Below are 14,353 nucleotides of genomic sequence, written 5' to 3'. Positions count from 1 at the left end.
GCTGGGCCGAGCTGGAAGATCAATTTGAGATGGATTGTTCACGCCAGGGGGCCAATGACACGCAGTGCAGTGCTCACTTGCTTCCCCTCCTTTGCTTTCTTCACCCCTCACTCTCTCCGACTGTTGTTATTTCTTTTTCTCGCTGCATTTTTCTGTCCTATCTACTTCTCTCTCTTTCACTTGTTTCACACTGTACTGTTGTTGCTCTATATTACACCCTGTGTGTCTTTTGCATCAATCCTTATTCATGCCCCCTTTTCTCCCTCTCGAACCTGCTTCCCTCAAATTGGCATTAGGGACAGAGATGACTTCATTAGCAGAGGGACCAACCCCTGTAGAGTGATAAGTCTGCAGGACAGGAGCGATAACTTATCTGGCGTGGTAATGCAAATAGGTAAATGATATAGATACAAACACACACGCACCAAAATGGCTAGAAAAACATTTTCATTTTTCCAGTTATGCGATCATGGCCATTCTTGCCATCATGCCCTAAGCTATTGGTGTCACCACCACTGACTCAAGACCTTTCTCCACAGAGCAACATGTCTACAACCTCCATATCACTCTCTGCATCCACCTGTCTCCTATCTTCAGTTGAGACCAGCAGATGCACCCTCCCCCTTTCTCTGCACAGAGTGACCTTTTCCACAGCAGTACATCCACCTCTGACTGCACTGACCTTTACCTACAGTAAACCCTCTTCCCCCATTATCTCTCCGAGGAACCGACTGCAGACAGCACATCGTCTGTGCATCCACACAGAGAGAAAGCCGACAAGGAACAGATGGAAAAGCTGGACAGAGAAATGAAAATAGCATTGACACTGTAAAATTGAACTTGAAGAGGAAGGGGAAGGTACACAGGACTTTAATAAATAGTTAGTGGGCTGTTTTTGCCACAGTAAAAGCAAAAGCTTTCCTTAATTCGACATGGTGGGTACTCAATTGTTCAATCAGGGATGGTGTGAGGATGTTGGCTTTGGTCTGCTTCAAAAGAACTAGTGCGCACCAGTTGTTGTCCCAGCATGTTTAATGGCAAGTGTTTATAGCTGTTCAAAATGACCCCACTTGAAGTCAGGGGGGAGAGGCAATAAATTAGCGGTAAAGGCACACACTGACGGACAGCAGCTGCTTAAAGGCACTCGATTGTACACACAACAGAAGACGTTGTGAAAATAAAAAAAGACTGCTTAAGACACAAGTTTAAATCCTGCCTAATTCCTCACATCCACACATCTGGTCAGTAACTGTGTAAAGGGCCCTGACACACCAAGCTGACAGTTGACCATCGATGAGTATCTGTAATCATTGTTTTTGTGTACTGCACCATTTGCACTAGTCAGCCCTTGTTGACTTTATGCTGAACAAAACATGTGTTATAAGAATTTGTTTGCCACAACGCTTATTTTCTACAGTAATCCAAAATCCACTGAAAAAAAATCCCATTGGCTGTCTGACAAGGGAACTACGGTGAGGTTTCTGTGTCAGCCTACAGAAAAATGTCATCCCTTTGGCGATCTATTGGTGTAGGAGAAGAAAACACAGATGTTAGGAAGGCAAACAAACAGATTAGGTCAAGTTAGGTGTGAGATTTAAAAAATAAAGTTAGATAGAAGTGGTTCATAATTGTTTGTGTTATTGTTCGTTAGTGCACAGTAAACATCTTTTGTTCTTTCTATATATGATTATGTTGTTAATCTGCTACCTGATTAACTAGCGTCTTGAATATGCCCTTACGATCTTCAGGTTTCCCTTTTTGAATGACAAATATAACTGCCACCTGCTTTTATGGAGAGTTATTTCCTTTCAAGCAGGCACATAACATATGCACTCGTTGGTCATTGGCTGTAGTCTTTGTGGGGTATTCAGCGCAACCTTAGATGATGCAGCCTGTCTTTATTCGGATGCTAGTTTTTTGATGTCAGTTTGGTGTGTGTGGGCCACGATGGACGCGTCAATTGGATTGTCAGTTATGGAAAAATACAACAAATTATTATAATCTCACTAAATTCTAATGTTAGAAAGATGTGTGCGGGCTAAAGTAGTAGATTTATGTGATACAACAGATAAACTCTTGCTGTATTGATCTGGAAGTGAGGGTGTTAAACATGTACCAATCAACAGATTTCATGCTCGTTCTACAGTCAGTCACCAACCTGACAGGCCACATTGTGTCTGGCATGGCCAGAATATCATAGCTACTCCAAACAAAATCACTAACAAACATGAACTCTCTCTGCACCTCATTTAACTTCATTTCACCGAAGACATAGGCAGAATGGTCTTGCTATTTGCGAGGAGAAACTAAATGGTGAGAGATGCATCACTGTGAACTGGAGTGCTTTTCAATATATGACACAAATGAACATCCAGAACCAAGGTCATGCTGCAGTAGGTGCCTCCTTTTCCTTAAGTAGTTGATTTTCTAAATATATTTAAAAAGAAGAAAATATGTGCCACAGTGACTAGAGAAGTCAGTAAACGCGGGACAGTTATGTGCTGTGAGGAAATGAGTACAGCAGCCTGCAGGATGGTTATAGTACCCTTTGCACTGCTCCAATCACACACAGTTCATAATAACCCGACATCCACACTTGAAAAAGTGTAGAGAGTAGGGGGGGTATAAAACAGTGTATTGCATCTATTTCCATATTTATATTCATGTGTTTTGAACAGGCTATTTTCACTTATTAACAACACTTAACAACACTTTTTAAAAGAGATGATCGCAATGTTATGTGTACAGATGAAGCTGTGGGTGGGTGTCATAACAGCTGGCAGTCAACTCTGTTGTGACAATCAGAGTGATGTCACAGAAATATGTCCGGCAGAAAATGGTTGCTCATAAAAATGAGGGAACTTAGACATTGTTTTCTTAACAGCAGATTGCCTCCATTTGCCCTTTGCTTTTTCACTGCTTGTGGTGGTTTTCACAGATGTCAACCAGCTGAGCCCCAGGCGAGATACACGTATACAAAGTGACAAAATAAGTGACAAGTCATGCAGAAAGACGTGAAAAAAATAAAAATACACCCACTTTAAAAAAAGCTGCATCCTGTAGCTTTACAGATCTAATACCAGTTAGGGTTTGGCAATCTGCAGAAAATCAAACATTACGAGATTTTAGACCAAATACCACAATATTGATATTGCAACAATATTGCAGGGTTGACTATTGGTGCATTTTTAATTAATGAGATTTTTAATAAATAATCATCAGTAATGTGAATATAAAGACTAAGTGGGTAAAGGCAAAAAACAACTACAATAGTCTGTACATTTGGGAAATGTCATCACCTACTATAATGCAGCCTTTGAAACTAGGAAAAGTCAGATTAGAATATTAAAAATACAGATATATAGTATATAGTCTCATAGTACGATATCATTGTAATAAACTTATTTCCCATCCCTATTCCCAATGCCACACCTTTCATCAAACACACTGGACCCTTAAAGAAGAGTTTACCTTTATTACAACCTCTGACCTAATTGTATAGTTTTGGTCATAACATCTGACAGTTTACCAAAATAATGGTTAAGATGGCAACATCACTATGAGTCTGATGGGGTAAGAAGGATGATTGCTTCACCAGATAAAAAAACCATGCACAATAACGCAAGTATGTGAGGTCAGATTTAAATTATAAAGTCAGTCTGTGAAATGTAATGGATTTCTATGCCCTTTACAGAATGAATTTTAAAGTTCACTTTAGTCTTTTCTTGTGAATATGTTTAATTTACTTGTTTCTGTTAAAAACAAAACAAAACTGTAAGATAGAGAGATAGTTATTGTAGCAATATATGTAGCATGTACAAAATTATCACCAAAAAAAATGATGGGAAAACCATAAAAATAAGACCCAAGTTGTAATAAACCAAACATATTGTTTTAGTTGCCCTGGTCCACTTATGTGACCCATTTCTTGTCATTCTCCTAAGCATTTTAGTATTATCTGCCACCAGATTAGCCTTTAAGTTGCAGCACACAGAACAGAGAGGACACCATTACCCACTGCCCCTGGTAACTGCGGACTTTACACCCTGATGCCTCCACCTTTCCTGCCCCTGTTCTTTTTTCTAAACCTATATGACAGATGGGCCCGCTGGATTGTTTCCATCCTAACTTTAACTCCTCTATGACCAGCCCTTCTGATAATCAGAACAGATGAGAGAATATTAAAAGAGTGAAGCGCCGACAAAAATACCAGAGACCAGATGCTCAACACGCACTTGGTGTCCAAGCAAGTCCCCTCTTCACTGAGATGCAAAGTGGAGCAGATAATAAAATGTAATGACCCTAACACAGGCTGGACATTTCTGCAGAGGAAGTTATGGCCTCACAGACACAAACTAAGGATCAGTGCTATAGAGGACTGCAGAGAAACATTAGTGTCTGTCTCATCTATAACAGGGAAACTGCTAACTACAACAACCTTTTATTCTGGTTAACCACTTCTTTAGATAATCATATGCACACACGCGTGCAAGTGCACACGCGCACGCACGCCCTTGGGGCCCTTCCTCTGGCACCTGACCTTCCTTATACAGGCCACACAGTACAGTGAGCTTTTATAGTGGTGCACTGGAGCACACAGAGGCCATGGCAGCAGCAGCAGCAGCAGCATCTGGGTTGTGAAACGCTTGCCACTCTCTCTACCCCACCGCTCCATCCACAGCTGGGGCTCCCTAAGCTAGAGGGGACCTGTGACACTCAGAAAGTATGGACGATAAATGATGACAAAACCCTTATGTTGTCAGGGTTGCTCTGGAGCAAATGGCCTGAGGGGAGACATATGTGAGAGTGGGAGGAAAGGAAAAGGGGGGAAAAAATAAGTGCCGGCTAACAAGAGAAAAAACTTGGACTACATTACGACTTGTGAAATAAAACACAAACTTTTATTGAGTTTATTTAAGAAAGAAGGGGAAAAATATTTTTGAGCTAAATAATGCAACTTTTGAGCAATAATAAAATGCTGGCAACTACCATGGTATTTCATGAAGAGATTACACTGCTTTAGCGTCTTAGACATGAGTTGGAAAGTTTGTTTGCAAAGTAATCTAGGCCACGGGCAGCAGTGTTTGTTGGCCGGCTCTGTGAGAACAGTGGGAGGAGGGAGGAGACGGGGCACGCTGCTGCCAGCAGCATGGAGCAGGATTATTGGAGTCTGGACAGAGAAATTTTTGGTGGCTGTCTCACCGTGATTTACATTTGTGACTCTAGCTGTGTTCTAGTTTGTTTTTCTGGGAAACAATCATGTAGATTGGTTTGTCTTATAATTTATTTACCTCTTTTCTAGAACACCAAATCTATAGAGTGCTGTGCAGGGAAATGAATAAACACATTTAGATACTGCCTTCCTCTGAACATGAAAGCAAAACTATTTTAATCATGTTTTCTGTTTCACATCATGTGCATATGAATGTTTTTAGTCACGATATCTACAGATGGCAATGTGTATGTGTCGGCCCACTTTGGCGGAGACTGAAATATCTCAACCACTATTGGATGGAGCGTATTGATATTTTATACAGACGTTCATGTTGCCTAGAAGATGAACCCTTGTGACTTAGGTGATCCTCCTTTTTTTCTAATACCTCCATGAGGTTGTTTATCAATTTTTATTAAATCTTTTGCAGTGTCAGCTCAGAATAGGCCGATAGATTGTACTCTGGTATTGCTGCCGGCAGCTTTCTTGAGAACCACTCATCCAAAAAAAGTAACACTCAACTTTACTCTTCCTTGGGTCCTGGAACAAAGGCATTCAGTCTGAACGTTATATCGCTGATGCTGGAAACGTTCGCCTTTGCTACAATGTAACATCTCCAGTCTCTCTTTAATCATCTGCTGCTGAAGGTACTGTAGCGAATGATGGAGAACGAGCTGTATCCAGCCTGCTGTTTGGCAGTGCAACAGTTAACAGGGGTTCCCTTTCAATACACCACACAGTGAGTACATACCACACTACTAAAAAAATATGTCTTGTAGGTCTCAAGAGTTCACTATTCACACTGTGCTTCCTTGTTTCAACAAACCCGTACAAAACACCCGCCAAGTATGAAGTCGATCAAGTGAAAAAAAAAAACCAAAACTACAGACAGACAGACAGACAAGACTCCATGCATTTTAGTTAGTTAAATGAGTAAAAAACTACTGTAGCCTCTACTGTACATTGTATTTGTGCTAATTAGTAAATGGTAACAAGTTAGACTAATGGCTAATTTACGCTCAATTCAATGTTAGATACATATACAGACAGGAATGGAGCTTTCTGTCTGTTCAATAAGTCTGTACTTGCACCCATTTTCTGAAAGCTTACAGATATGGACAAAACAGAGCAGTACCAGCAGAGATCGTGGGGGCATTGAAGCGTAGTCAGAGGAAGATACGACCATAGGACACAACAAATTTTAAAAATGGCATAATGAAACAAATTGCAAATATAGTAAACATACCATTGATGATGATTCTCCCTTTAAAGGGTACATTATTGCAGCCTCATGCAGTGTCACTATGTTTATAGTTGTGTGAAACTTTTGACTCTGCTCCAGTGCCAGTAGTAAATGTATCTATGCCAACATAAAGGATCGATTGAGCGGCAGTGACGGTTACAATGTTTCAAATAAATGAATTGATATTTGTACGTAAAGGGAGTATAAATTAGTCTTAAGATGGTGATCATGGTCAGTACTGTCACTGTTTAACATCGACATTGTCACTGTGAGCATGTTGCTGATTCTCAGCTTGGTTCAGTCGACTGGACGTTTCCATTAACCTGAAATGGTCACAGAGAGCCTACTTTAGGTCCATGCAATCTGAGGCTATATCAGGACTGCTACCTCAGGTGTGTTCCATTTGTGGTTAGTCATTGCGTGCGAGCGTGTGTGTGTGTGTGTGTGTGTGTGTGTGTGTGTGTGTGTGTTGTATGACTAACCTCATTAATGCGTGGCTGCACGCTGTTGAATAACTACATGGTGGAGTGGGCAAATAACGTTTGGGGGGGTTTAAGGTTTAGGCAGAGATGGTTATAGGGAGTGGAGGAGGGAGCACATGCCGAGCTGGATTAACAGTTATGAAGGACACGCTGGGGACATAATATATAATGTCCTATATTGCAATATTATTACCTCAACATACCACTGTATGCAATGACAAAACCAGCACAGAGACAGGAACTGGAGCTTAAAAAATATCAGTATTTATAGCGAAGCTGGAAACATATGTTGAGTCCCAGTTATGCAGAATAGTAATGAGATTTGCTGATTTTGCCTAGCATCAACATTGTTACATCTGTTAATATTCATTTCCTGTTCTTGTTTGTATTTTTAATGTATTTTGCATTCTGGTGTCCTAGGGTGGATAGTATTGCAAAGTATTTCAGTATCATTCATTATGTCTACCACAGTTGCTTTAATATGAGTATCTCTGCTGTCACTATCTCCATTGTCAGCAAAAAGTCTTGTGTGCCTGTATTGGTGCAGCTACTCACAGTGATTTCATTATAAATTTTTTTGTTGAATCTGTTGAATTAAAACTATTGACATTTTTGCAATAACGGTGTCTCCCTTTTCTGATTATGTGATATTTTCTAGGGGCCTTTTTCTATTGTTTCCATGTTCATCGCTGCATGAAGGACAATAAATGGTCTTCCAGAGGACATATAGGAGAGTGAGTCAGGTGAGAGCTCAAACTTCAGACAGAGTACTTCCTGTGGGTTATGCTCATTAGAAGAGCTCAAGTCTACAGAGTTGCAGTCAGAGTACGAGATGCAGTTCAAGGAGAGAGTTGGAGGTAAGAGTAATGAAGGCATGAATGAATTTAAACAAGCCCGCACACAGTCATCTCTCCCACTGCCCCTCGTTCCCCTTGCCAGCTATCTGAGCACACAATTAATATTAGTATAGCTCTGCAGCACTGTATTGAACCACCAGCAATAATCAGTAATCAGCTGCACTCATATGTGAGCACTACATCAACAGAGAGATTAAAACATTGACGGATGGAGACAGCACCTCTGGCTAAAATCAATAGCAGCTTACATACGCAGCTAGTATGAAGCTAATAACGAATAATGTTGCATTGATTGCAACGCTGAGGTGCACCCATTCAGTTACAGATAAAGGTTTGCATCAAAGAATAGAGTACATGCAGGGAGTGAAGGTGGACAGGGGTTGTACTCACCCATAAGTGGTGTTGCTGGCCCTCTTACTTGCAGCCCTGGAGCGGCTGGACTTCAACTCTCCACTCATGCTCATGTCTGCATGGAAGAGCAACCAATTAACTTTATACTGATACAGCAAAGAGCATCATGACAAAACACAGCAGGGGTACGAAGCACAGAGAAGATTATTCAGATGATTAACTGACCTGAAACACCTCTGGATTGCCATGTTTGTCCCACACCTAAGATTACTCTTTATTTGAGAAAAATGAGTCTAAACTGTTGTAGCTGTTGTCATGATTTGACATGATAATGACTGAAGGGCCGGCAAAGACTGACAGAGGCTGTTTTTCACGTAATTCTATCATCTATCACTCTGTTGATTGCCTCTGCCGCTCCAAGCCAGCTGTTCACCTCCATTTTTGTCTCCCGTCTGCAAGCGTACATGAGAAGCCTGGTGCAGCTTGTCTCATGAGCCAAAGCCCATCTCTCTCTGTGTTTCTGCATCACTCCTGCAAACACCTCTGTACACATGTACAAATGGGCTATTTAACCACGAGCCATCTTGATTACAGGATGTGCCAACAGCTCGCTGCTCATGTTGGTCGTGGCTCAGCAGTGATTTACCAAAGGTGAGTGTAAAAGAGAGAGAAAAGTGGCAGAGTGAAAAGACGAGGAGAGGAGTGGAGGCCAGCCTGACATGGACAGATGGGTGGTGAATGGAGTGTGACTAGGCCAGCTGCACATACACTCACACAGCGTGACTGTCAAATGGCTGGAAGCTACAATTAATTAAGTATGGGGTTTGAATGTGTGAAAAGAAATTTAGACACGTGTATGTGCCTTTACCTCCCACAGCAGTGATAATTTCCTGACAGTTTTAGTCAAACAGTGACCTGCTGGCTATAGCTTCTCTGCAGCCAACTCTGCTGGTGAGGAACCGGCCCCTGCTGCTGAAAGCTTAACTATTATTTGCATGAGCTATGCATACATTCACGGAAGGCATACAAGATATGCATATATATATATATATATACACACACACACACACACACACGCACACATATACACACATATATATATACATATATATAAACATATATAGTGATTATATTGACAGATAATGTGATACGAGTTATGTTAAGATTTTAGCGGCAATGGTAATTTCTGCATTTCATTTTCACTAAGAAAAATATAAAAAAATAATGATGTAATGTTTGCTCGGTTCGGATCTAAACAAGCATGATCCTTTCTAAATCAAATTTAATTGGAATTTAATTTCTTTGTAGCACCACAATACTTAATTTAATATGGCGTATTGTGACACATTTTACAATTTGGATATTGCATTTGGCTATATTGCAATGTTGATATTAATTTAACTTATTGTTCAGCTCCAATCCACACCCCAGAAAAAACGACTGTGTTTTTCATATGAGAAATATAGACAAATTAAATGTAAAGCATGTTTTAAATACCTCAAAGGCAGAGAAGTTGCAATATTTTGGGGAAAATAAATGCATTGTAAAATATATGTGAACAATAATGTTTGAGTAGAGGCACTGAACCCCAAAAGGAGGCATCAATTGGTAATTTTACTCAGATAAAATAAAGTCATTTAAACAATTTCAGAAGTTGTAATGCAGCCTCTAGGTAAGACCAGAAAATGACTCAATATATTATAAGGTATATATAAAAATATTACTGCAAAATCATTTTGATAACTAGTTTCATATCAAATTGACCACCTCTCCCAGACAGGCCAACTTTTTAGATTTCCAGTTTAATATTTTCATGTGACAGTTTCTTCCTCGACTGAGATGCCCCAAAGATATCTTTAAAAATATGCTGGACAGTTTGTCATCTACACAGATTGGGGCAGAAGTGATTGCATGGCAGACGAAAACAAAACTGAGGTTTTATGAAGTGTTTTCTGAGCAACATGACAACTGTATGATTGACTGTATGAAGAAGCCATTACACAGGGAGAGGGGAGGATGCTGCTGAGCACAGTTGTCTCGCTCTACGGGTGCAAAACCTCAGGAGGTAATCAGACTGTTATTTGGTAAACAAAATCCTATGTGCTACAATTAACTTCTCCAGTGCAGACTTCTCTCTCTGTCTCGCGCTTTCTCTCACAGACACACCCCTAAAGAAAATACTAACTTTAGTTAAATATATTAATTAGGCTTGATATTGTCAAATGCAATTTTTGTGGGGGTTTGCTGGCTACTTAAATACAGTGGCCTATATAATTACCACTTGTGGCCTTGATAACCCATATTACACTCAGTAATAGTGCTGGCTGTGGCAATGATGAATGTGATGATCATCCTTGTTGTGATGTAATTATACATTTTTCTCTCACCAACCATTTTGCCTTTTATTGACAGGACAGCTGTAGACTGACAGTGGAGGTGGGAGAGAGAGAAAGAGGGATGACACACAGCAAATGGCCACAGGTTGGAATCGAACCCAGGCCGCAGCAGAGGCCTCAGCCTATATGTGGCGCACACTCTAGCAGATGAGAGGTCGCCCCTTCAGCATTCGTAAGCACAATATTAACACTTAAAACGGTTTAGAACACAATGTAATGTAGCTGCATGGAAATAAAAGGACACTGAGTGCTTATTGATGTGCGGTATTTGTCAAAAAATATAACTTTTTCTATGAAGACATATTTTATCATATTGCAGCGGTGTTTTACAATACTGTCATACATTTATACACAAGCTTCCACTTATGGAGGCATTATAGTTGTTGAAAAATACATTAATACACATATCTTTTTACCATTAAAATATAGTGTTATTAAAAATGTATTAACAGTTTTTTAGTATTACCAATTACTACTGTATTCTTCATATTCCTTTCATTATTTCAGGATGCTTTTTAACATAAGGCAAAGGGATAGTTTCGGTTAGGTGAAAGGTTTAAAAGGGGAGAAAAATATTGGACTCTAACAAAAATATATCATTAAAAATGAACAATAATGCAATGTATAAATAAAAAAATAGTACATGTGGAGAATTAATTGCTGATTTTTGAAAGATTATTTTGTTATTCCAGTTGTATGTCAATACTGATGCTGACATGCATCAGAGACAATTAATGTGCAGTATATTGCATTTCATAAAACTGCCTGTGTGGTGATAGTATCATTATTATGGGTGGCATGTCGTAATATAACACTCTGTGGGGAGCCATTAATCTCGCTACAGATCAGCTGAATCAGGGACGAGCCCAACAGACATTAGTACAGGTAGATCATACAGAAATCAAACAGCAATATAACAGACAGCACATATCTGAGACAAGGGTAAAGTACACCAGAGGACACATCAAGGTCACACATGATAAGACATAACGAGTTAGAAAGCCTCTGCCTCTGCCACAATCCCTGGTCTATCAGTGAGCTTTGTATCAATGGATGTCAGGCTGAGTGCCACACCGTCGCTTCATACTGAGCCAAAGTGAGGGAAAGCTTCATCACACAACCTGGGAACAAAGTAACACATCACAAAGTGTGGGAAAGCTTTTCCTATTCTGATTTATTCTGAATCTCCAGAGGAAGCAGGAGACTTGTTGGCCTTTACACACAACAGTCAGCCAGTCAACATCCTGAAGTGGCCTTTCTACCAGCTCCAAGAAAGCTCCTTCTGAACCTGTGATCTCACTTCCTGGCAAATACTCTACTCTACAATTAGTCTTTATGTGATTCATGAATGCAATCCTAAAACTCAAGAAAAAAAACATCAAGACAGTCATGGATTCTGTTGAAACATGAATTGGGATTTGTGCTTGTGCATGCACTTAATGTTCACAGACGTTTCTGGCATGCGGCCTCATCTTCTTGTGCAAATAAACATGGAAACACTACAATCTTTTTCCTGAGACTTCCATTCTTGCCATTTTGAAAAAGGCCACCATAATTTGCTTTGAGACATGTACTGACACACACACACACACACACACAAGAAAATAGTTATCATATAGTACTGTGCATAAAAAAATATAATTCACTGCAGTAAGTCTGTTAATCTGAGCACTTTAAAGTAGCTGATGTGTGGGAGATGGGATAATAACACAGATAAAAGCATCAACAAATTTTCTGTTTTCTATCATCATTTTCTTTCTTCCTGATTCTTCAATTTTTCATGCAATGGGTTGAACCGCATCCTTCATGTTTTTTTTAAATATGTTTTTCAGCTAATCTCACAATCACACAGCTGATTTTTGAACAGAACACAAACGCACAAGCCAATGAGCGACACAAATATCTTCAGTGGTATTTCAATTTAGGAGGAAAAAAAACAATGTTTTGTACTACTGCTACTCACACATCTTTCCTCTCCCCAACATAACACCAAAAAAGACAAAAAAATCAAAGTCACTGAACACCAACAATAATTGAAACTATGGCAACTGGGAGTGCAAAACTGATTTCACTCTATTTTCCTTTTTTGTAGTGCACATTCCAATTTATTACTGTCACGTCTTTCAATTCCATGAAAACCTATACATTTTTGCTCTGAACAAAATTGAAAAGAAAAACAATATATGCGACAAAGCATCAGAAAGATGCATAAGAACAAAATTGATTTCTCCACCTGAGTTTGTTCCATTTTTCACACAAAGTTTATTTCACTTGTGCTTACTTTAGAATTCCAACTGATTAGATTATTAATTGTTTGAAAATCTGCTGTTGTCACACTTTCAATTTGCATCCATTTGCAAACATTTAATGGATCAAAAAAGAGTTACTTTCACTTAAACACACACACAGCTTTTTAGCCACCTTTATTAATCAGGCCACCGTCTGGCACCCCACATATGAAGAGAAGGTAGTTTGTCAAAAGTGGATGTTAAAGCGCAGCATGCATGCTTCTTGCTGCCAGGCTTTGCACTCTGTCATGCTGCATCCTCTCCATCTTTTGCACTGCAAATGACCTCAGGTCATACTTAGAGCCAAGCAGCAACCGAGAAGCTTTAGCTGCCACTCTGAAGGATAAGTGTGAGTAATCACAGGTGTTACTGTCAAATAAAACATGGATTATGATGGATAAATAAAGTGAAGCAGATAGTAAAGGTTGATATGAATAGATGGCATGTTGAGAGGCGTGCTAGAGTGAGCCAGAAATAAACAGATCTATACATAACAGCAGCAAAAGAGGAGGGGAATGAACGCAAACCACACTGAGAGTAGTTTGACTGTAGTTTCTGAGCCTGTATTGAACTCTGCTGATGACTTCATGTTCCCAACAGACATTGGGAGTAGAGTGCATTTTCTGAACTACACTGAAGTTGTGATGCAGCAGCTCAGATTAGAAACTGTTCACAAAAGAGATGCACCACTCAATCAACAGCTGAAAATATAAAACATGCTTTAGTCAGACAGACTTAATTAAGCCTTTTCTGTTTCTGTTTCTGCTTTCTAAGCCTTTGTGTCCAGAGAGCGAATGCTGACCTTGCCAGTGTGAGAGATGCTATTTGATGATATGCACCTGCACGATATTTGATGAAGTTGTCAGCTGTTCATGCATCACAGTATTTACATCATAACCTTAAACATCCCGGCACAAATCCTTTTCAAAACCACCAATTGATTCAACCAATGTGTGGGTACAGAGAAAGCCAGAACAAAAACAGTTCTGAGGCAAAAGTGAGGAGAAATATGGGATTCAATTTATCAAACACAGGCTGAGTCTACGAGCAGAGAGGCAGGAGATGGGAGGGGAGGGCAAAATACTGTCTTTCAGAAACACAGTGCTGCATGCAAACATCTACTAACAAATGCATAAACACACACACACATGAGGATAAACCCCTATATACTCACATCTTGGGCTGAACAGGGTCATATCAGGGATGCAAAACAACCAGGAGAGAATTTCTTCCCTTCTCTCTCGTAACTCTCTCTTTTTACGTCCTCACTCTTGCAGTGTGCGTGTGTGTTCAGGCTGCCGTTTGGCTAACTGCTTTGATACTACTGAGTCAGTGACAAACCAGCTAGAGAAGCACCAATGGGATGTACCAAATGTTTTCCTATGGCAGGGGTGGACAGGGGTGCACTGGGCTGTTCCATTAGCAGGAGGGCTGGCAGGAGGATTGGATGAGTGTGCAGCTGGTTTCCCCTCAGCAACAGGAGCTCGGCTGGAGCTCAGGACCCACAGATTTCAGCCAGGCGAA

The 14,353-nt window shown here is 40.1% G+C and overlaps 1 protein-coding gene across 1 annotated transcript in view; it reads right to left on the bottom strand.

The window, feature by feature from the left end:
- si:dkey-234i14.2 (RNA-binding Raly-like protein) overlaps positions 1-14,123 on the bottom strand; it is a 42,771-nt gene extending 28,648 nt beyond the window's left edge. The window contains exons 1-2 of the mRNA XM_042489493.1: positions 14,004-14,123; positions 8,185-8,260 (exon numbers count right to left, since the gene is read on the bottom strand). Coding sequence (XP_042345427.1) covers positions 8,185-8,260; positions 14,004-14,025 — 98 coding nt within the window. The 5' untranslated portion in view covers positions 14,026-14,123. The remainder of the gene's footprint in view (positions 1-8,184; positions 8,261-14,003) is intronic.
- Between the last annotated feature and the right edge of the window lie 230 nt (positions 14,124-14,353).

The sequence above is a fragment of the Plectropomus leopardus genome, chromosome 1, assembly GCF_008729295.1.
Source record: "Plectropomus leopardus isolate mb chromosome 1, YSFRI_Pleo_2.0, whole genome shotgun sequence".
Taxonomy (NCBI): Eukaryota; Metazoa; Chordata; class Actinopteri; order Perciformes; family Serranidae; genus Plectropomus; species Plectropomus leopardus.
Note: the sequence above shows the minus strand (reverse complement) of the source record. Positions and strands in the feature narration are given on the sequence as shown.